Source organism: Scyliorhinus torazame, chromosome 3 (assembly GCF_047496885.1).
Source record: "Scyliorhinus torazame isolate Kashiwa2021f chromosome 3, sScyTor2.1, whole genome shotgun sequence".
NCBI lineage: Eukaryota > Metazoa > Chordata > Chondrichthyes > Carcharhiniformes > Scyliorhinidae > Scyliorhinus > Scyliorhinus torazame.
The window spans coordinates 64,589,373-64,610,480 of record NC_092709.1 but is presented as its reverse complement, the minus strand read 5'-3'; the positions used below and the strand labels follow the sequence as shown (position 1 = coordinate 64,610,480).

At 49.1% G+C, this 21,108-nt stretch overlaps 1 protein-coding gene across 1 annotated transcript in view; it reads right to left on the bottom strand.

Annotated features, from left to right (window-relative positions):
• Positions 1–719: 719 nt before the first annotated feature.
• Positions 720–21,108, bottom strand: part of LOC140408493 (purpurin-like) — a 61,156-nt gene continuing 40,767 nt past the window's right edge. The window contains exons 5-6 of the mRNA XM_072495753.1: positions 5,499–5,711; positions 720–1,160 (exon numbers count right to left, since the gene is read on the bottom strand). Of these exons, the coding sequence (XP_072351854.1) occupies positions 1,147–1,160; positions 5,499–5,711 (227 nt within the window). The 3' untranslated portion in view covers positions 720–1,146. The remainder of the gene's footprint in view (positions 1,161–5,498; positions 5,712–21,108) is intronic.

Sequence of the window (21,108 nt, the reverse complement as noted above, 5' to 3'; positions counted from 1 at the left end):
ATTTGCCTATGTAATTAGAGAAAACAATGGGGCTATAGAGGTGGTAACTTCAAAGTGGAGAGACAAGGAAATGGACACACACCTGCGTGAGAGTGTGACAGAGAGAGTGACACACACAGAATGAGTGTCTCAGGTTTCAGGTAATCTAGGTTTGGGAACCAAGATCTAGATTCGTGCAAAATTATCTGTGTATTGTAATCAGTGTACTTAAGTGTCATAGTGTTTACAGTCCTTCTTGTCATGTGTGTTTTTGTTTTAAATTAATAAATATTCTTTATCAATTATTCAAGCAACGTCTGGAGTATTCCTCACTGGGCTGTACACCATTCCTCACATTATACCAGAAAACACACATGCACCACAACAAACCAGTGTTTCAAGTTACAGTTGGTGCCCCCATCTCTGTGGTTCCCAAATTGCCGGCTCTATCAGGCCCTGCCCTGCAAGTGTGACAGCAGATATCATGCCCACAGATTATTGTGCGCACAGAGAATCTGTTGAAAAAACTCAGTTGTGCAGCTGGAGAACTACACGCCGGTTTTCATGCTGAGCCCGACACTTGACAATTTATTAGAAGATTCTGCCATAGTGTAAATGAATGATGGCACAAAGCCAGTCTCTGAATCTTCTACAGTTCTGCCACCAAGGTTGTGACAGGACACCAGGAGAACCCCCCTACAGAAGTACAGCCCCTCTGTGTATTAGTAAAATCCAAACACTAGTGTTAAGTCGCTCTTTATTTTTGATACATTTATTGGTAAAAGTCACAGTTATGTCTGTCTCTGGGTCCATACAGTATATGACAACAGCAATTCTTATTTCTTCCTCTATTGTTTGAAAAAAAAACGGTCTTTAGATTTCATCCCAGTGTTTACTACAAAACCATCACATTTGAACTACATTTGAGAATGAGAAAACTGTTGCTGAGGCCCAATTTCAATTTTAATGTTTAATGTCAAAATACTGCAAGCATTATGTCTGCTATTAAGTACAGATAAAAAGCCACTGATTTATAATATCCAACTATTTCTGACCAAGACATTTTCAAGGATCTATAATTTTTAAAAATAATTTCCGCTAATTGTAATCCCATATTATAATGAAATAGTTTGTTCCACCTCCAGATAAGCTTTTTCCTCCAGAACTTTAAGGGCAGGCACCTAAAACAAGTGAAAGAATAAGCAATCAAATAAGATTATCAGCCACCAGGTTTAGTTAAAACACTCATATTCATATTTGTCCCAATAATCCGCATACCTCTAATATCAGCCTGCTGGGAACCTCCACCAATGACTCAATTGCCTGATTGCGGTCAAGGGAAGAATCCTTACTGCAATTAAACGCTCAGGCACCAATGCTACTAAAGGCACAACTCAGCTTTTCGCCAGAGCAGGAGCGAGGCACAGCAATATTGGGCAGCCACTTTTAAGCACTTTAGCTTCCCACTCTAGAACAACCTGATCTTTGCAAGAAGCATCTGATTTTGTTAGGAGTCCAGATTCACATCCAAAGGTCAGGAGGCTGTGATTTCACTTGGTTTGCCAGCCTCCTGGAAAAACCCAAAGGCAGGATTTCCCTAACCCCTGACAGGTTTATGATGAATGGATTTCTGCCCTCAACATGTACTCTAGGAATTTTTAAATCCTTGACTCATTGTTTTGGATCAATGTCTAATTATAATTGTGATCTTACATCACTGAAAATGCTCCAAATCATTGGGTCATTGTTAATTCTTGTTAATTGTCTAACCTCTCGACATGAATGCTAACATTGCATTTGCCTCCCTAACTGCTGACTGAGCCTGCACGTTAACCTTGAGAGAATCTTGAACTAGGACTCCCAAGTCCCGTGGTGCTTCTGATTTTCTTAGCATATCCCCATTTAGAAAATAGAGTATGCTCCATTCTTCCTACCAAAGTGCATAACCTCACACATATCCACACTGTATCCACACTGTATTCCATCAGCCACTTCTTTGCCCACTCTCCTAGTCTGTCCAAGTCTTTCTGCAGCCACCCAGCTTCCTAAATACTACCTGTCCCTCTGCATGTCTTTGTATCATCTGCAAACTTAGCAACAGTACACTTAGTTCCTCCTTCCAGATCGTTAATGTTAATTAATCATTAATGAATGATTTGATGGAAATGAATCCCATTTTGGGATGGTTTAGCAGGGTGTTTCCCTGCGTTTGCAGCAGTGAGAACGACCCCGCTATAAACAGAACTCTGCTTCATTTTGGGGTAACGGTGAGGAACGGCCAGCCTCCGGATCCCACTCAATGTCCCAATTTACCAATTACGGGGTCCTGGAGTCTGGCACCTCGGCTGTGCCCATACCAGCCTGGCAATGTCACCTGGGCACCCTGACACTGTGAAGGTGCCCGGGTGTCATCAGGAATGCCAGGGTACCACCCTGCTGAGAGTCCGACACCCGGTAGCCTCCAATCGCCTGGAAGACCCCCCCCCCCCCCCCCGCCCCCCCCCCCGGTCCACGTTTGCGAAAACCAATGCTACACAGCGCCACGGCGGGGTCTCCAGACCATTCGATCCCACCCTGTGTAACTCCAGCATAGATATATTCAAGTAAAACTAACTACTCACTTGAATATGCAAATCTGGATCTCGCGAGATTTAACGGTCTCATCGCATCACCAAAACAGGTGCAATGAGGCTGTGTTGATTGCGCCCTATATCTTTTCCACCAGTGGAAAGAAGATACAGAAGAAGTCAATACTCGGAGCTAACACCCCAGGATGTGACCACCATATCAGAACAAGTTCCAAGGACCTCATCAAGGTGAGAATTGTATTCACATGTTCATCACCTTCTGCCCCACTAGTTACAATATTCCCTTGTCTTGCTTCCCTTCACAGTTCTACAATCACTGCACTACACTTCACTCAGTGGAGTTCCTTGTGTGAGTACATGCACGTCTCTCTGAACGTCAGCATTTAGAAATTTCATGGGCGGGATTCTCTGACCCCCCCACCGGGTCGGAGAATCGCCGGGGGCTGGCGTGAACCCCGCTCCCGCCGGTTGCCGAATTCTCTGGCACCGGATATTCGGCGGGGGCGGGAATCGCGCCGCACCGGCCGGCGGGCCCTCCCCGGCGATTCTCCGGCCCGCGATGGGCCGAAGTCCCGCTGCTGTCATGCCAGTCCCGCCGGCGAAAATCAAACCACCTCTCTTACCAGCGGGACTAGGCGGCGAGGGAGGGCACCGGGGTCCTGGGGGGGGGGGGGGGGGCGCGCGATCTGGCCCCGGGGGGTGCCCCCACGGTGGCCTGGCCCGCGATCGGGGCCCACCGATCCGCGGGCGGGCCTGTGTCGTGGGGGGCACACTTTTCCCTCCACCTCGGCCACAGCCTTCACCATGGTCGATGCGTAAGAGACAACCCCCCCCCCCTTCGCCTATGCGGACTTCCGCCGGTCGGCGAAGTCTTTCGGCCCCGGCTGGCGTGGCACCAAATGCCTTTCCCGCCGGCTGGCGGCGCGCCAACCACTCTGGCACGGGGCTAGCCCCTCAAGGTGAGGCGGCCCAACGCCGGAGTCGTTCCCGCCACTCCATCCCACCGGGACCCCCCCGTTCCGCCGGGTCGGGGAGAATCCCGGCCCATATCTTTTTAAAAGTATTTCACTTTTCTATTTTTATTATCAAAATCAATAAACTCACAACTTCCGACATTATGGCTGGGATTCTCCATTCTGGAGCATATGTACTCCCGCCAGTGGAGAATTGAAAATGGTCTCCGCTGGCTCTAGGAGCGGGGCCCAGTATGCTGGTCTCTCCCCTTCACCATGCTAATTCATGCATAGGGAGAGCGTTTCCCCAAAGTGCAAATCCTGCACCCCCCCCCCCCCGCCCCCCCATCGACATGTAGGTGCATTATTTCTCTCTTCACCACCCCTACATCACAGAAATAATGGGTTACCCCTCACAGCGTGCATGAGGGTGGCCCACGACACCCAGCCAGACCCCCTATTTTTCACAGCAGAAAGCACTTGGCTCCTTTTGATGGGCTGAGGAACTGTCAATCACAGCAAGAGTGCTTATAAATATTGTGGTTAGCATCAAAGAAGGGTACTTGAGATGCATTCAAGTGTGAAGGGAAAGTTAGACAAACAAATCATTCGGAATAATATTGCTGTGTGAAATTGAATAGAAGATTGGCATTTCAAAGTCTATCCAGGGATTTGAAGCTCTTTGACATGCACTTGGCTTTTGAGGAAACCTCTGATACTTGTAACAGTTGCTGCTTTAAACACTTTCGTCTGAGGCAGCAGATGTTAGGGAAGGGTAAATGAAAATGCAATGATCCCCCCCCCCCCAATAGTGGGCCGTAATTAGCTGCTCTGATAGGACCAAAAGCAGTACAGAGGATGGGTGCAGGATAAACAAATCATGACTGTGGTGATGAAATCAGACCAAACTTGCGTGATGCGTAATTTATGATCATAAAAGAAAACTGGACGCAGGGAGTTTAATCCTTTTGGGAGAACCAAGGCAATGTAGGTGCAGTCCGTGGCACCTTAATTCTGTGGAATCCTGCGGAATCCTGCAATATGTTCTGCTTTGCTCTGCGCATGGGGAAAGACATGGAGGATGTTGTGTTGGTGGTCCGTTCCACAGCTCTTTGTTTTTGCAGCGGACTGTATACTGAGAGTTCTCTCTGTTGCAGCCCAAAAGATGCCTTTTGCATAAATGTGAAGGTCACTGTGACCTGGTCAGTTACAAGCAGTTCTATCAAAGCCCTAACATGCAGCTCAGTTTCTGATTGCAGTAGGTGGCATAGACAATAATGGCCTCTTTTTTTTTTTGAAGCAAGGGCATTCCAGTTGGACACAGTAAAGCTGATTGCTCCCTGATAATCCACTGTGGACACCACCTTCTGTGAAATGCCCTTCTCCTCCCACTTCTGCAAGCTGCTTCCTGCACTCTGCCACCTCCTTGTTGGCCCAGTTCTTCAGGCAGCTCTGCTGGATTACACATGACTTCAACAAAACTGTACAGGAGGCAGCAATATGCCACAGCAGCAAAACCTTTATAGAAGTCAGAATTCAATTTTCTGAGTCAGAAAACTGACCAATGATTGCCCTCAAATGATAAACCAGCAACCAACCTATATTTAAGGGGCTCTTCTACGACATGGTGTTGTTGAAGGGTCCTAGCTGGCTGCCAACATCACGAGTTGTGGGGCAAGTTTATTTAGTGTTCGGTCAGATATAGAGGCAGTCCAAAAACATGAATGGGTCTTATGAAAAGCATAAAATTCTTGTTTGAATGAGAAACTGAAATAGTTCTGATGTGACTCCTGCATATTTATACCAAACCACCATATTGAATGTTTAGGCACACATGATGCCCCAGCAAATCAGGTAGAGCAGCACAAGATTTCTAGATACATTTTCCCCAATTTCATGCATTTAGTATGGGTTATTGCCTATAGGAGGATGGATATTGTGTTTCTGATCATTTTTAACAAATCTTAATGTTACTTACCGGATTGTAGTACTGGTTCAAACTGCCCAGCGAGGCAAATCTCTTCCTGTTTCTGACGAACAATGCGCTGGATATTTGGTGGAAGACCAAGTGGGTTGCGGGAGAAGATGATGGCATAGCCGTCATCACAAGTTCCATCATCCTTCTGTCTACGGCAGGCATAAGTAATGGCATAGTTATCATAGTCAGTGTCAATAACCCAATAGTGATCACCTAGAGAGCAAAATTAAAAATGGATACTGATAAATACTGATACTTTTTACATTCAACGTCACTGCTTACAACTGATGCAAGGTGAATCTTCTTGTGAATATGCATCACATTGAAATTTAAGGAAATAAAGTTTTCAACTTTATAAGAGAGTAAACCTTCTATAATAATCTACCATTCACTGTACATCTGGTAAATGAAAACTTCATATTAAATAGGCACCAGCATTCTGAATGAATGAAGAGCTATTAAAAAGATTACTAATTTCTCTGACATAAAAGATTAGACACAGTTCTCCATAGTTACTTGATCATAACATGAATTTGACTCCAGGATGTCTGTAGGTCATTTGAATATCTGCTACATAAATTGCTAGGTAGTGAGCACCGAGAAAAAGCAAAGTCAAGTGTGTGGTTCAATGATTTTTTTTTTGATAAACAATTTCAATGAGGTATTTTTTGGCATTGTAAACAGTAGAATTACAAAACGAGAAAACAAAAGGACTACAATAAACAAAGCACATAGTGCAATTGCCGTAACACGTCCCATCCAGATCTGCCTAATTGACCCCTATACTACATTCCCCTTAACCCCCCCTGCTGACGATTAATTCTCCGCAAAGAAGTCAATGAATGGTTGCCACCTCCGGGCGAACCCCAACAACGACCCTCTCAAGGCGAACTTGATTTTCTCCAAGCCCAAGAAACTCGCTATGTCTGACAGCCAGGTCATTTCGGTAACAGTGACCACAATTCAGTAAGTCCATTTCGGTAACAGTGACCACAATTCAGTAAGTTTTAAAGTACTGGTGGACAAGGATAAGAGTGGTCCGAGGATGAATGTGCTAAATTGGGGGAAGGCTAATTATAACAATATTAGGCGGGACCTGAAGAACATAGATTGGGGGCGGATGTTTGAGGGCAAATCAACATCTGACATGTGGGAGGCTTTCAAGTGTCAGTTGAAAGGAATACAGGACAGGCATGTTCCTGTGAGGAAGAAAGATAAATACGGCAATTTTCGGGAACCTTGGATGACGAATGATATTGTAGGCCTCGTCAAAAAGAAAAAGGAGGCATTTGTCAGGGCTAAAAGGCTGGGAACAGACGAAGCCTGTGTGGCATATAAGGAAAGTAGGAAGGAACTTAAGCAAGGAGTCAGGAGGGCTAGAAGGGGTCATGAAAAGTCATTGGCAAATAGGGTTAAGGAAAATCCCAAGGCTTTTTACACTTACATAAAAAGCAAGAGGGTAGCCAGGGAAAGGGTTGGCCCACTGAAGGATAGGCAAGGGAATCTATGTGTGGAGCCAGAGGAAATGGGCGAGGTACTAAATGAATACTTTGCATCAGTATTCACCAAAGAGAAGGAATTGGTAGATGTTGAGTCTGGAGAAGGGGGTGTAGATAGCCTGGGTCACATTGTGATCCAAAAAGACGAGGTGTTGGGTGTCTTAAAAAATATTAAGGTAGATAAGTCCCCAGGGCCGGATGGGATCTACCCCAGAATACTGAAGGAGGCTGGAGAGGAAATTGCTGAGGCCTTGACAGAAATCTTTGGATCCTCGCTGTCTTCAGGGGATGTCCCGGAGGACTGGAGAATAGCCAATGTTGTTCCTCTGTTTAAGAAGGGTGGCAGGGATAATCCCGGGAACTACAGGCCGGTGAGCCTTACTTCAGTGGTAGGGAAATTACTGGAGAGAATTCTTCGAGACAGGATCTACTCCCATTTGGAAGCAAATGGACGTATTAGTGAGAGGCAGCACGGTTTTGTGAAGGGGAGGTCGTGTCTCACTAACTTGATCGAGTTTTTCGAGGAGGTCACTAAGATGATTGATGCAGGTAGGGCAGTAGATGTTGTCTATATGGACTTCAGTAAGGCCTTTGACAAGGTCCCTCATGGTAGACTAGTACAAAAGGTGAAGTCACACGGGATCAGGGGTGAACTGGCAAGGTGGATACAGAACTGGCTAGGCCATAGAAGGCAGAGGGTAGCAATGGAGGGATGCTTTTCTAATTGGAGGGCTGTGACCAGTGGTGTTCCACAGGGATCAGTGCTGGGACCTTTGCTCTTTGTAGTATATATAAATGATTTGGAGGAAAATGTAACTGGTCTGATTAGTAAGTTTGCAGACGACACAAAGGTTGGTGGAATTGCGGATAGCGATGAGGACTGTCTGAGGATACAGCAGGATTTAGATTGTCTGGAGACTTGGGCGGAGAGATGGCAGATGGAGTTTAACCTGGACAAATGTGAGGTAATGCATTTTGGAAGGGCTAATGCAGGTAGGGAATATACAGTGAATGGTAGAACCCTCAGGAGTATTGAAAGTCAAAGAGATCTAGGAGTACAGGTCCACAGATCACTGAAAGGGGCTACACAGGTGGAGAAGGTAGTCAAGAAGGCATACGGCATGCTTGCCTTCATTGGCCGGGGCATTGAGTATAAGAATTGGCAAGTCATGTTGCAGCTGTATAGAACCTTAGTTAGGCCACACTTGGAGTATAGTGTTCAATTCTGGTCGCCACACTACCAGAAGGATGTGGAGGCTTTAGAGAGGGTGCAGAAGAGATTTACCAGAATGTTGCCTGGTATGGAGGGCATAAGCTATGAGGAGCGATTGAATAAACTCGGTTTGTTCTCACTGGAACGAAGGAGGTTGAGGGGCGACCTGATAGAGGTATACAAAATTATGAGGGGCATAGACAGAGTGGATAGTCAGAGGCTTTTCCCCAGGGTAGAGGGGTCAATTACTAGGGGGCATAGGTTTAAGGTGAGAGGGGCAAAGTTTAGAGTAGATGTACGAGGCAAGTTTTTTACGCAGAGGGTAGTGGGTGCCTGGAACTCACTACCGGAGGAGGTAGTGGAGGCAGGGACGATAGGGACATTTAAGGGGCATCTTGACAAATATATGAATAGGATGGGAATAGAAGGATACGGACCCAGGAAGTGTAGAAGATTGTAGTTTAGTCGGGCAGTATGGTCGGCACGGGCTTGGAGGGCCGAAGGGCCTGTTCCTGTGCTGTACATTTCTTTGTTCTTTGTTCTTTGTTCTGACTTCGGGGGCTTTGAATTCCTCCAAGCTAGAAGTATCCGTCTCCAGGCTACCAGGGAAGCAAAGGACAAAACGTTGGACTCTTTCTCCAACCGGACTTCCGGGGCCTCTGAAACCCCCAAAATCGCCACCTCTGGACCCATTGCCACCCTCGTGTTCAGTACTCTAGACATGACGTCCTCAAACCCCTGCCAGTATCTACTAAGTTTTGGACACACCCAAAACATGTGGACATGGTCTGCCAGTCCTCTCAGACACTTTACACATCTGTCCTCTACGCCGAAGAATCTGCTCACCCGGGACACTGTCATGTGGGCCCGGTGGACAACCTTAAATTGAATCAGGCTGGGAGGGGAGATGTTGCAGTCCCATTAACCCTGCTCAGCGCGTCCGCCCACAGGCCTTCCCCAATCTCCCCTCCCAACTCTTCCTCCCATTTATGCCTCAGCTCCTCGGTCTGCGTCTCCTCCGCCCCCATGAGCTCCTTGTAAATATCCGAGACACTTCCCTCCCCCACCCATCCTCTAGACACGACCCTATCTTGGATCCCCCTTAGTGGCAAGAGTGGAAAAAATGGCACCTGCCTGCGCAAAATGTCCCGCACCTGAATATACCGGAACTCATTCCCCCTCGTCAACCCAAACTTGGCCTCCAGTGCTCTCAAGCTAGGGAAGCTCCCTTCCAAGAACAAATCTCCCATCCGCTCAATCCCCGCCCTCCGCCATACCCGAAACTCCCCATCCAACCTCCCCGGGGCAAACCAATGGCTGTCACATATCAGGGACCAGCCCGATGCTCCCGTTGTTCCCACGTGCCTCCTCCACTGTCCCCAGATCCAAAGGGCCACCACCACTACAGCACTACAGCACTGGTGGAGAAGCGCGCCGGCGGGAACGGCAGAGGCACCGTCACCAACGCCCCCAGACTGGTACCTATACATGAGGCTGCCTCCACCCGCTCCCAAGTCGACCCCCCGCCAACCACCCACTTCCTTATCATGGCTATGTTAGCCGCCCAATAATAATTGCTGAATCCCCCCCGGTTCCGCTCGAGTATCACCTTCTTCACACGCGGGGACTTGCCCGCCCATACAAAGCCCAAAATTATCTTGCTTGCCCTCTTAAAAAAGGAACGGAGAATGAAAATGGGGAGACACTGGAACACGAATAAGAACCTCGGGAGGACCGTCATTTTAACTGTCTGTACTCTCCCAGCTAATGACAGCGGGAGCACATCCCACCTCCGAAACGCCCCTCGCATTTGACCTACCAGCCGGGACAGGTTCAGCTTGTGCAGTTGACCCCAATCCCGCGCCACTTGTATTCCCAGCTACCTGAAACTGTCCCCAACTAACCGGAATGGCAGCTCCCTCAGCCGGTCCCCTTGGCCCCTCTCCTGAACTACAAACATTTCACTTTTTGTCATATTCAATTTGTACCCCGAAAACCGGCCGAATTCCCCCAGGGTCGCCATGATTCAGTCCATCCCCACCATCGGGTCCGAAACGTACAAAAGCATGTCATCTGCATATAATGAAACCCTATGCTCCGCCCGCCCCTCCCCCCCCCCTTCCAACCCTCTGAAGCCTTCAGAGCAATTGCCAGCGGCTCTATAGCTAGCGCAAACAGCAGTGGGGAGAGGGGGCACCCCTGTCTCGTTCTGCGGTGCAGTCTAAAATAGTCGGAAGTCATCCTGTTTGGCCTCACACTCGCCTCCGGGGCCTCATATAGCAGCCTGACCCAGTCGATGAAACCCACCCCAAATCCAAACCGTCCCAGCACCTCCCATAAGTACTCCCACTCTACCCAGTCAAACGCCTTCTCGCGTCCATTGCCACCACTACCTCCACCTCCTTTCCCTCTGGGGGCATCATGATCACATTGAGCAATCTTCTTATATTCGCCACCAGTTGCCTCCCTTTAACAAACCCTGTTTGGTCCTCTCGAATAACACTTGGCACACAATCCTCAGTCCTAGTGGCCAAAAGCTACGCCAACAGTTTGGCATCCACGTTAAGAAGGGAGATCAGCCTATAAGACCCACACGACTCCGGGTTCTTGTCCCGTTTTAAAATCAAGGAGATGGTGGCCTGCGACATCATCTGGGGCAGCGCCCCTCTGTCCCTTATCTCATTAAAAACCTTGACCAGCAGCGGCCCCAGTATCCCGGAGAACATTTTATAAAATTCTACTGGGTACCCATCCGGCCCCGGGGCTTTACCTGACTGCATGGCCTTTAAGCCCCCTAATATCTCCTCAGCTCTGATCGGGGCGCCCAGCCCTTCTACTAGCTCCCTACCCACTTTTGGGAATGTCAGGCTGTCTGAGAAGCATCTCATCCCCTCCAGCCCCGCGGAGGGCTCCGAGCTATAGGGTTTGCTATAAAAGTTCTTGAAAGCTCTGTTCACACCCGCCGCATCCCCTACCAATTTACCGCCTCCATCCACCACTTTACCTATTGCCCTAGCCACCTCCCTCTTTCTGAGCTGCTGAGCCAGCATCCTGCTGGCTTTCTCTCCATGTTCATATACCGCACCCCTCGCCTTTCTGAGCTGCTCCACTGCCTTACCCATGGACACCACCACAAACTCCGCCTGCAGCCTCCTCCGTTCCCTCAAGAGCTCCGCACTCGGGGTCCCCGCATACCTCCTGTCAATCTGCTAACAGTCGGTCCGTCTCTGCCGTGTCCGTCTTGTCTCTGTGAGCCCGTATTGAAATCAGCTCCCCTCTCACCACTGCCTTGAGTGCCTCCCACACCACCGCTGCAGAAACTTCCCCCGTATCGTTGACCTGCAGGTAGTTTTGTATACACTTCCTCACCCTCTCGCACACCCCTTCATCCGCCAGCAGTCCCACATCCAGCCTCCACTGCGGGCGCTGGAAGCTCTCTTCACTCACCTGTACCTCGACCCAATGTGGGGCATGGTCGGAAATGGTGATTGCAGAATACTGCGCATCCACCACCCGTCAGTAGATCCCTACTCAGTATTAAAAAATCAATCCGGGAGTAGACCCTATGGACGTGCGAGAAAAAGGAGAACTCCTTCCCTGTCGGCCTGCCAAACCTCCACGGTTCGACCCCCTCCCTCCATCTGCTCCATGAACTCCCTCAGTTCTTTTCCCATTGCTGACACTCTGCCCGTTCTTGAGCACGGCCGGTTCAGGCCTGGATCCATAACTGTATTGAAGTCCCCTCCCATAACCAGCTTGTGGGAATCCAGGTCGGGTATCTTCCCCAGCACCCTCTTTATGAAATCCGCATCATCCCAGTTTGGCGCATATCTGTTGACGAGGACCACCTTCCTCCCTTCCAGTTTACCACTAACAATAACGTAGCGACCTCCCCCGTCTGAAACAATACCCCCCACCTTAAACTACACCCGCTTGTTCACCAGAATCGCGACCCCCCCTGGTCTCAGTATCTAGCCCTGAGTGGAATACCTGACTAACCCAGCTCTTCCACAACCTAATCTGGTCCGCTACCTTCAGGTGCATCTGCTGCAACATTATTACATCCGCCTTTAAAGCCCTAAGATGCGCGAACACTTTTGCCCTCGTCACCGGCTCATTTAGCCCTCTAACGTTCCACGTGACCAGCCTAATTGGGGGGCACTGCCCCCCCCCCCCCCCCCCCGTCAGCCATCCCCTTTCCTGGGCCTGCCACTAGCCCAGCCCAGTGCCTCTGTAGCCCCGCCTCCTGACAGTGCCCATCCCCAACCTCTTCTCCCCTTCTAAAATCAAATCCCGCCCTCATCAGCCGAACAACATTCTGTAACCTAACCTCATCCCTAATCTGATTGTATACCCCCACACCCCACACTGTGCTCCCGCAGACTAGCTCACCCAGCTAGCCTGGGTGGCCCACGGCTCTGGCGCCAGCATGTCTCCCACCTATCATTGCCTACCTGCCCTCCCCCGCCCAACGAAACCATCGCCCTCATCAACCCAGCCCCGACAACTGCCCACTGTAAGAAACAGACGCCAACCAAAGTCAGTATAAAGCAAAACAAACCCAAACGCTCACCATAATACAGATCAAAATAATACTACTCAAAATAATACAAAGCCAAAAATCCCCACCACCATTCCCCTCACAACACAGAAAACCCACCAAAATCGAATCGTTCTTTAACTACTTTCCCCTTCTTAAACAAAACACAATTATCAAAGAGAAAAGCCAAGAACGAAACCGACAAACGAACAAAGGTTGGTGGAATTGCGGAAAGCGATGAGGACGGTCAGAGGATACAGTAGGTTTTAGATTGTTTGGAGACTTGGGCAGAGAGATGGCAGATGGAGTTTAATCTGGACAAATGTGTGGTAATGCATTTCGGAAGGTCTAATGCAGGTAGGGAATATACAGTGAATGGGAGAACCCTCAAGAGTATTGAAAGTCAGAGAGATCTAGGTGTACAGGTCCACAGGTCACTGAAAGGGGCAACACAGGTGGAGAAGGTAGTCAAGAAGGCATACGGCATGCTTGCCTTCATTGGCCGGGGCATTGAGTATAAGAATTGGCAAGTCATGTTGCAGCTGTATAGAACCTTAGTTAGTCCACACTTGGAGTATAGTTCAATTCTGGTCGCCACACTACCAGAAGGATGTGGAGGCTTTAGAGAGGGTGCAGAAGAGATTTATCAGAATGTTGCCTGGTATGGAGGGCATTAGCTATGAGGAGCGGTTGAATAAACTCGGTTTGTTCTCACTGGAACGACGAAGGTCGAGGGGCGACCTGATAGAGGTCTACAAAGTTATGAGGGGCATAGACAGAGTGGATAGTCAGAGGCTTTTCCCCAGGGTAGAGGGGTCAATTACTAGGGGGCATAGGTTTAAGGTGCGAGGGGCAAGGTTTAGAGTAGATGTAGGAGGCAAGTTTTTTTTACACAGAGGGTAGTGGGTGCCTGGAACTCGCTACCGGAGGAGGTGGTGGAAGAAGGGACGATAGTGACATTTAAGGGGCATCTTGACAAATACATGAATAGGATGGGAATAGAGGGATACAGACCCAGGAAGTGGAGAAGATTGTAGTCTAGTCGGGCAACATGGTCGGCACGGGCTTGGAGGGCCGAAGGGCCTGTTCTTGTGCTGTACTTTTCTTTGTTCTTTGTTCTTAAATCAGTCCAAACATCATTTAAAACAAACAGGAAAAACAGTTTCTCAAACTTAGAGCAGCGTGTTCTCAAGTTGGCACCAGTCCTTTCCTTCTGACGAACTCCATAGCGTCCTCGGGCGACTCAAAGTATCGATGTTGGTCCTCATGCGTAACCCAGAGTCACGCCGGATACAACAGTCTGAACTTAACCTGCTTCTTGAACAGGATCGACTTAATTTGATTAAAGCTGCCCTCCTCTTGGCCACCTCCACGCTTAAATCTTGGTACACCTGCAGAATGCTGTTGTCCCACTAACAGTTCCGCGTGCGCTTGACCCACTGGAGAACGTGCTCCTTATCCAGGTACCTGTGGAACCTGATCACCATCGCCCGAGGGGGGGTCTCCCTGCCGCGGCTTCCTCGCCAACGCTCTGTACGCCCGATCCACCTCCAACGGTTGGGGGAAAGCCCCATCTCCCAGCAGCTTCTGGAACATGTTCGCCACAAACTCCCCGGAATCAGCCCCCTCCGGGAGGCCAACATCCCTTGGGTTCTGCCAAGGGACCTGTTTTCCAAATCCTCTACCTGTTCCAGCAGCCTTTTTTGCCAGTCCCTCAGCATCCCCATCTTCATCTCCGCTGCCGTCTGGTGTTCCTCCTGTTCAGCTAGCACCTTCTCCAGTTTCTGGATCGTCCGGTCCTGGGCATCTGGCCTCCGCTCCATCATCTCCACCGTTTCCTTAATCGGGTCCAGACATTCCCGTTTCTGTTTGGCGAAGCCTTCCCGGATGATCTGCAGGAGCTCCTCCCAGGGGTCTGGACACCGGTTATCTTGTCCGCTGCTGCAATCAACACCCACCTCGAGCTTGTCTTTTTGTTTCTTCCCTTTTGATCCCGTCGGGCTCTCTGTTCCATAAACCAATAAATGCACCAGACACTTATTCACTGTTTCTTCAAGTCCAGTGCTTAAAAACGCAAAAAAAAGTCGGGGGGAAAGGTCCGAATGTCTAGCCAGAGCAGGAGCCACCAAATGTGCGACCTACTCCCTCATAGTCGCCACCGGAAGCCGTGTGGTTCAATGATTAAACAACTCTCTTATGTTCATTATTTAAGGATACTCAGTAAGCTGCGTACGTGAAGGCGACACATCCTAAGTGAGACACAGCCAGAGTGGGAATTGGAACTTGGTAATTTGGTGCAGTGAGGTAATTCGGTGCAGAGTGGGAGAAGGTGCTTTTTCCCTACCGCTTTGTTTTCTTTCTTCTGGCTTGTAACTGTTACATAGAACATAGAAAAATACAGCACAGAACAGGCCCTTCGGCCCACAATGTTGTGCCGAACCTTTGTCCTACATTAATCATAGATTAACATTGAATTTACAGTGCAGAAGGAGGCCATTCGGCCCTTTGAGTCTGCACCGGCTCTTGGAAAGAGCACCCTACCCAAACTCAACACTTCCACCCAACACCAAGGGCAATTTGAACATTAAGGGCAATTTATCATTGGCCAATTCACCTAACCCGCACATCTTTGGACTGTGGGAGGAAACCGGAGCACCCGGAGGAAACCCACGCAGACACGGGGAGGACGTGCAGACTCCGCACAGACAGTGACCCAAGCTGGAATCAAACCTGGGACCCTGGAGCTGTGAAGCAATTGTGCTATCCACAATGCTACCGTGCTGCCCTTGAGAACAAATAAATCTACACTATCATTTTACTGTAATCCATATACCTATCCAATAGCTGCTTGAAGGTCCCTAATGTTTCCGACTCAACTACTTCCACAGGCAGTGCATTCCATGCCCCCACTACTCTCTGGGTAAAGAACCTACCTCTGATATCCCTCCTATATCTTCCACCTTTCACCTTAAATTTATGTCCCCTTGTAATGGTTTGTTCCACCCGGGGAAAAAGTCTCTGACTGTCTACTCTATCTATTCCCCTGATCATCTTATAAACCTCTATCAAGTCACCCCTCATCCTTCTCCGTTCTAATGAGAAAAGGCCTAGCACCCTCAACCTTTCCTCGTAAGACCTACTCTCCATTCCAGGCAACATCCTGGTAAATCTTCTTTGCACCTTTTCCAAAGCTTCCACATCCTTCCTAAAATGAGGCGACCAGAACTGTACACAGTACTCCAAATGTGGCCTTACCAAAGTTTTGTACAGCTGCATCATCACCTCAAGGCTCTTAAATTCAATCCCTCTGTTAATGAACGCGAGCACACCATAGGCCTTCTTCACAGCTCTATCCACTTGAGTGGCAACTTTCAAAGATGTATGAACATAGACCCCAAGATCTCTCTGCTCCTCCACATTGCCAAGAACTCTACCGTTAACCCTGTATTCCGCATTCATATTTGTCCTTCCAAAATGGACAACATCACACTTTTCAGGGTTAAACTCCATCTGCCACTTCTCAGCCCAGCTCTGCATCCTATCTATGTCTCTTTGCAGCCGACAACAGCCCTCCTTACTATCCACAACTCCACCAATCTTCGTATCGTCTGCAAATTTACTGACCCACCCTTCAACTCCCTCATCCAAGTCATTAATGAAAATCACAAACAGCAGAGGACCCAGAACTGATCCCTGCGGTACGCCACTGGTAACTGGGATCCAGGCTGAATATTTGCCATCCACCACCACTCTCTGACTTCTATCGGTTAGCCAGTTCGTTATCCAACTGGCCAAATTTCCCACTATCCCATGCCTCCTTACTTTCTGCATAAGCCTACCATGGGGAACTTTATCAAATGCCTTACTAAAATCCATGTACACTACATCCACTGCTTTACCTTCATCCACATGCTTGGTCACCTCCTCAAAGAATTCAATAAGATTTGTAAGGCAAGACCTACCCCTCACAAATCCGTGCTGACTATCCCGAATCAAGCAGTATCTTTCCAGATGCTCAGAAATCCTATCCTTCAGTACCCTTTCCATTACTTTGCCTACCACCGAAGTAAGACTAACTGGCCTGTAATTCCCAGGGTTATCCCTAGTCCCTTTTTTGAACAGGGGCACGACATTCGCCACTCTCCAATCCCCTGGTACCACCCCTGTTGACAGTGAGGACGAAAAGATCATTGCCAACGGCTCTGCAATTTCATCTCTTGCTTCCCATAGAATCCTTGGATATATCCCGTCAGGCCCGGGGGACTTGTTTATCCTCAAGTTTTTCAAAATGCCCAACACATCTTCCTTCCTAACAAGTATTTCCTCGAGCTTACCAATCTGTTTCACACTGTCCTCTCCAACAATATCGCCCCTCTCATTTGTGAATACAGAAGAAAAGTATTCGTTCAGGACCTCTCCTATCTCTTCAGACTCAATACACAATCTCTCGCTACAGTCCTTGATCGGACCTACCCTCGCTCTAGTCATTCTCATATTTCTCACATATGTGTAAAAGGCCTTGGGGTTTTCCTTGATCCTACCCGCCAAAGATTGTTCATGTACTCTCTTAGCTCTCCTAATCCCTTTCTTCAGTTCCCTCCTGGCTATCTTGTATCCCTCCAATGCCCTGTCTGAACCTTGTTTCCTCAGCCTTACATAAGTCACCTTTTTCCTCTTAACAAGACATTCAGCCTCTCTTGTCAACCATGGTTCCCTCACTCGACCATCTCTTCCCTGCCTGACAGGGACATACATATCAAGGACACGTAGCACCTGTTCCTTGAACAAGTTCCACATTTCACTTGTGTCCTTCCCTGCCAGCCTATGTTCCCAACTTATGCACTTCAATTCTTGTCTGACAACATCATATTTACCCTTCCCCCAATTGTAAACCTTGCCCTTTTGCACGTACCTATCCCTCTCCATTACTAAAGTGAATGTCACAGAATTGTGGTCACTATCTCCAAAATGCTCCCCCACTAACAAATCTATCACTTGCCCTGGCTCATTACCCAGTACTAAATCCAATATTGCCCCTCCTCTGGTCGGACAATCTACATACTGTGTTAGAAAAGCTTCCTGGACACACTGCACAAACACCACCCCATCCAAACTATTTGATCTGAAGAGTTTCCACTCAATATTTGGGAAGTTAAAGTCGCCCATGACTACTACCCTATGACTTCTGCACCTTTCCAAAATCTGTTTCCCAATCTGTTCCTCCACATCTCTGCTACTATTGAGGGGCCTATAGAAAACTCCTAACAAGGTGACTGCTCCTTTCCTATTTCTGACTTCAACCCATACTACCTCAATAGGGTGATACTCCTTGAACTGCCTTTCTGCAGCTGTTATACTATCTCTAATTAATAATGCCACCCCCCCACCTCTTTTACCACCCTCCCTAATCTTATTGAAACATCTATAACCAGGGACCTCCAACAACCATTTCTGCCCCTCTTCTATCCAAGTTTCCGTGATGGCCACCACATCGTAGTCCCAAGTGCCGATCCATGCCTTAAGTTCACCCACCTTATTCCTGATGCTTCTTGCGTTGAAGTATACACACTTCAACCCATCTCCGTGCCTGCAAGTACTCTCCTTTGTCAGTGTTCCCTTCCCCACTGCCTCATTACACGCTTTGGCGTCCTGAATATCGGCTACATTAGTTGCTGGACTACAAATCCGGTTCCCATTCCCCTGCCAAATTAGTTTAAACCCTCCCGAAGAGTACTAGAAAACCTCCCTCCCAGGATATTGGTGCCCCCCTGGTTCAGATGCAACCCGTCCTGCTTGTACAGGTCCCACCTTCCCCAGAATGCGCTCCAATTATCCAAATACCTGAAGCCCTCCCTCCTACACCATTCCTGCAGCCACGTGTTCAACTGCACTCTCTCCCTATTCCTAGCCTCACTATCACGTGGCACCGGCAACAAACCAAAGATGACAACTCTGTCTGTCCTGGCTTTTAACTTCCAGCCTAACTCCCTAAACTTGTTTATTACCTCCACACCCCTTTTCCTACCTATGTCGTTGGTACCAATGTGCACCGCGACTTCTGGCTGCTCCCCCTCCCCCTTAAGGATCCTGAAGACACGATCCGAGACATCCCTGGCCCTGGCACCCGGGAGGCAACATACCTTCCGGGAGTCTCGCTCGCGACCACAGAATCTCCTATCTATATGGCCCTGACGTTAGATTTTTACTGTAAAATTAATCTGCAGGGAGAGAACCAGAGAGCATCCTGGCAAGGTAAGTGATTTTTATTACCTTTTCAAATTATGTGGGAGGGAAAATGGATGTGACATCACAGTAAAGCTGTGACCTGATTAGCTGGTTGGGAATCTGTTAATTTTGAATAAAAAATAATATTGCAAAACAAATCTAATTGATTAACTAGATAGTGGAGTAACTAAACCGGAGGGCAGAGATCGGTATTTAGCATTTAATTTTACAGTAAAAATCTAACGTCAGGGCCATATAGTTAATTGTAACTCAATCTGACAATAATTCATGTGTTTATTTTAAATTAATTAACTAGTGCTTAAATGTCACTCAGCAGGGTGCAGTGCTCCAACTGTGAGATGTGGCAGATCTGTGACGCTTCCAGCTTTCCGATCTACCACATCTGCAGCAAGTGTGACCAATGGCAGCTCCTCACAGACTGCGTGGTTCAGTTGGAGCAGCAATTGGATGCACTTAGGAGCATGCAGATGGCGGAAAACATCATAGATAGGAGTTATAGAGATGTGGTCACACCCAAGGTGCAGGCAGAGAGATGGGTGACCACCAGACGGGGCAGACAGTCAGTGCAGGAATGCCCTGTGGTTGTCCCCCTTTCGAACAGGTATACCCCTTTGGATACTGTCGGGGGGGCTAGCCTATCAGGGGAACACAGCAGCAGTCAGAGCAGTGGCACCACGACTGGCTCTCATGTTCAGCAGGGAGGGTCAAAACGCAGAAGAGCAATAGTCATAGGGGACTCTATAGTCAGGGGCACAGATAGGCGCTTCTGTGGACGCGAAAGTGACTCCAGGATGGTATGTTGCCTCCCTGGTGCCAGGGTCCAGGATGTCTCGGAACGGGTGGCGGGCATCCTGAAGGGGGAGGGCAAACAGGCAGAGGTTGTTGTACATATTGGTACTAATGACATAGGCAGGAAGGGGCATGAGGTCCTGCAGCAGGAGTTCAGGGAGCTAGGCAGAAAGTTAGAAGACAGGACCTCTAGGGTTGTAATCTCTGGGTTACTCCCTGTGCCATGTGCCAGTGAGGCTAGAAATAGGAAGATACAGCAGCTAAACAAGTGGCTAAGCAGCTGGTGCAGGAGGGAGGGTTTCCGTTATCTGGACCACTGGGAGATCTTCCGGGGCAGGTGTGACCTGTATAAGAAGGACGGGTTGCAACAAAACTGGAGAGGCATAAATATCCTGGCCACGAGGTTTGCTGGTGTCACACGGGAGGGTTTAAACTATTATGGCAGGGGGGTGGGTACCGGAGCAATAGGTCAGAAGGTGAAAAAATTGAGGGAGATCTAGGGAATAGGGCCAGTATGGCTCTGAGGAAGAGCAGACAGGGAGATGTTGCTGAAACAGCAGGTCTGGTGGCCTGAAGTGCATATGTTTTAATGCAAGAAGTATAACAGGTAAGGCAGATGAACTTAGAGCTTGGATTAGTACTTGGAACTATGATGTTGTTGCCATTACAGAGACCTGGTTGAGGGAAGGATAGGATTTGCAGCTAAATGTTCCTGGATTTAGGGGGGCGATTCTCCGAGCCCCGCGCCGGGCCGGAGAATTGCCGCAACCACGCCACGATGCCCCGACGCCGGCGCGCGATTATCCGAGATGCGGAGAATCGGCGCCATTTGCGCTGCCGCTGGAATCAGCGGGCCCACTGATTCACCGGCCCGGATGGGCCGTGCAGCTACGACAGAGTCCTGCCGGCGCCGTACACCCCTGGTTGCTGCTGGCGGAAACTCTGCGTGAAGGGTCGGGAGCAGCCTGTGAGGGAGGCGGGGGGGGGGGGGGGGGGAGAGGGGGGCTCTGTCCCTGGGGGGGGGCCTACTTTCCTGCACGGCCGGCCCCTGAACACCAATGCCATGTTGAGTCGGGGCTGGCGCGCGTAAGAAGCCCCCTGCGCATGCGCAGGTTGGCGCGGCCCAGGTTGGCGTGAACCACTCCACCGCCGTGCTAGCCCCCTATGGGGGCCAGAATCGGTCGACCCGTGCCTGTTTCGCGCTGTCGTGAAACGCGACGGCGTTCACGACGGCGTGAACACTTGGGCTCCATTTGGGAGAATCGCCCCCTAGATGTTTCAGGTGAGATAGAGGGGGATGTAAAAGGGGTGGAGGAGTTGCGC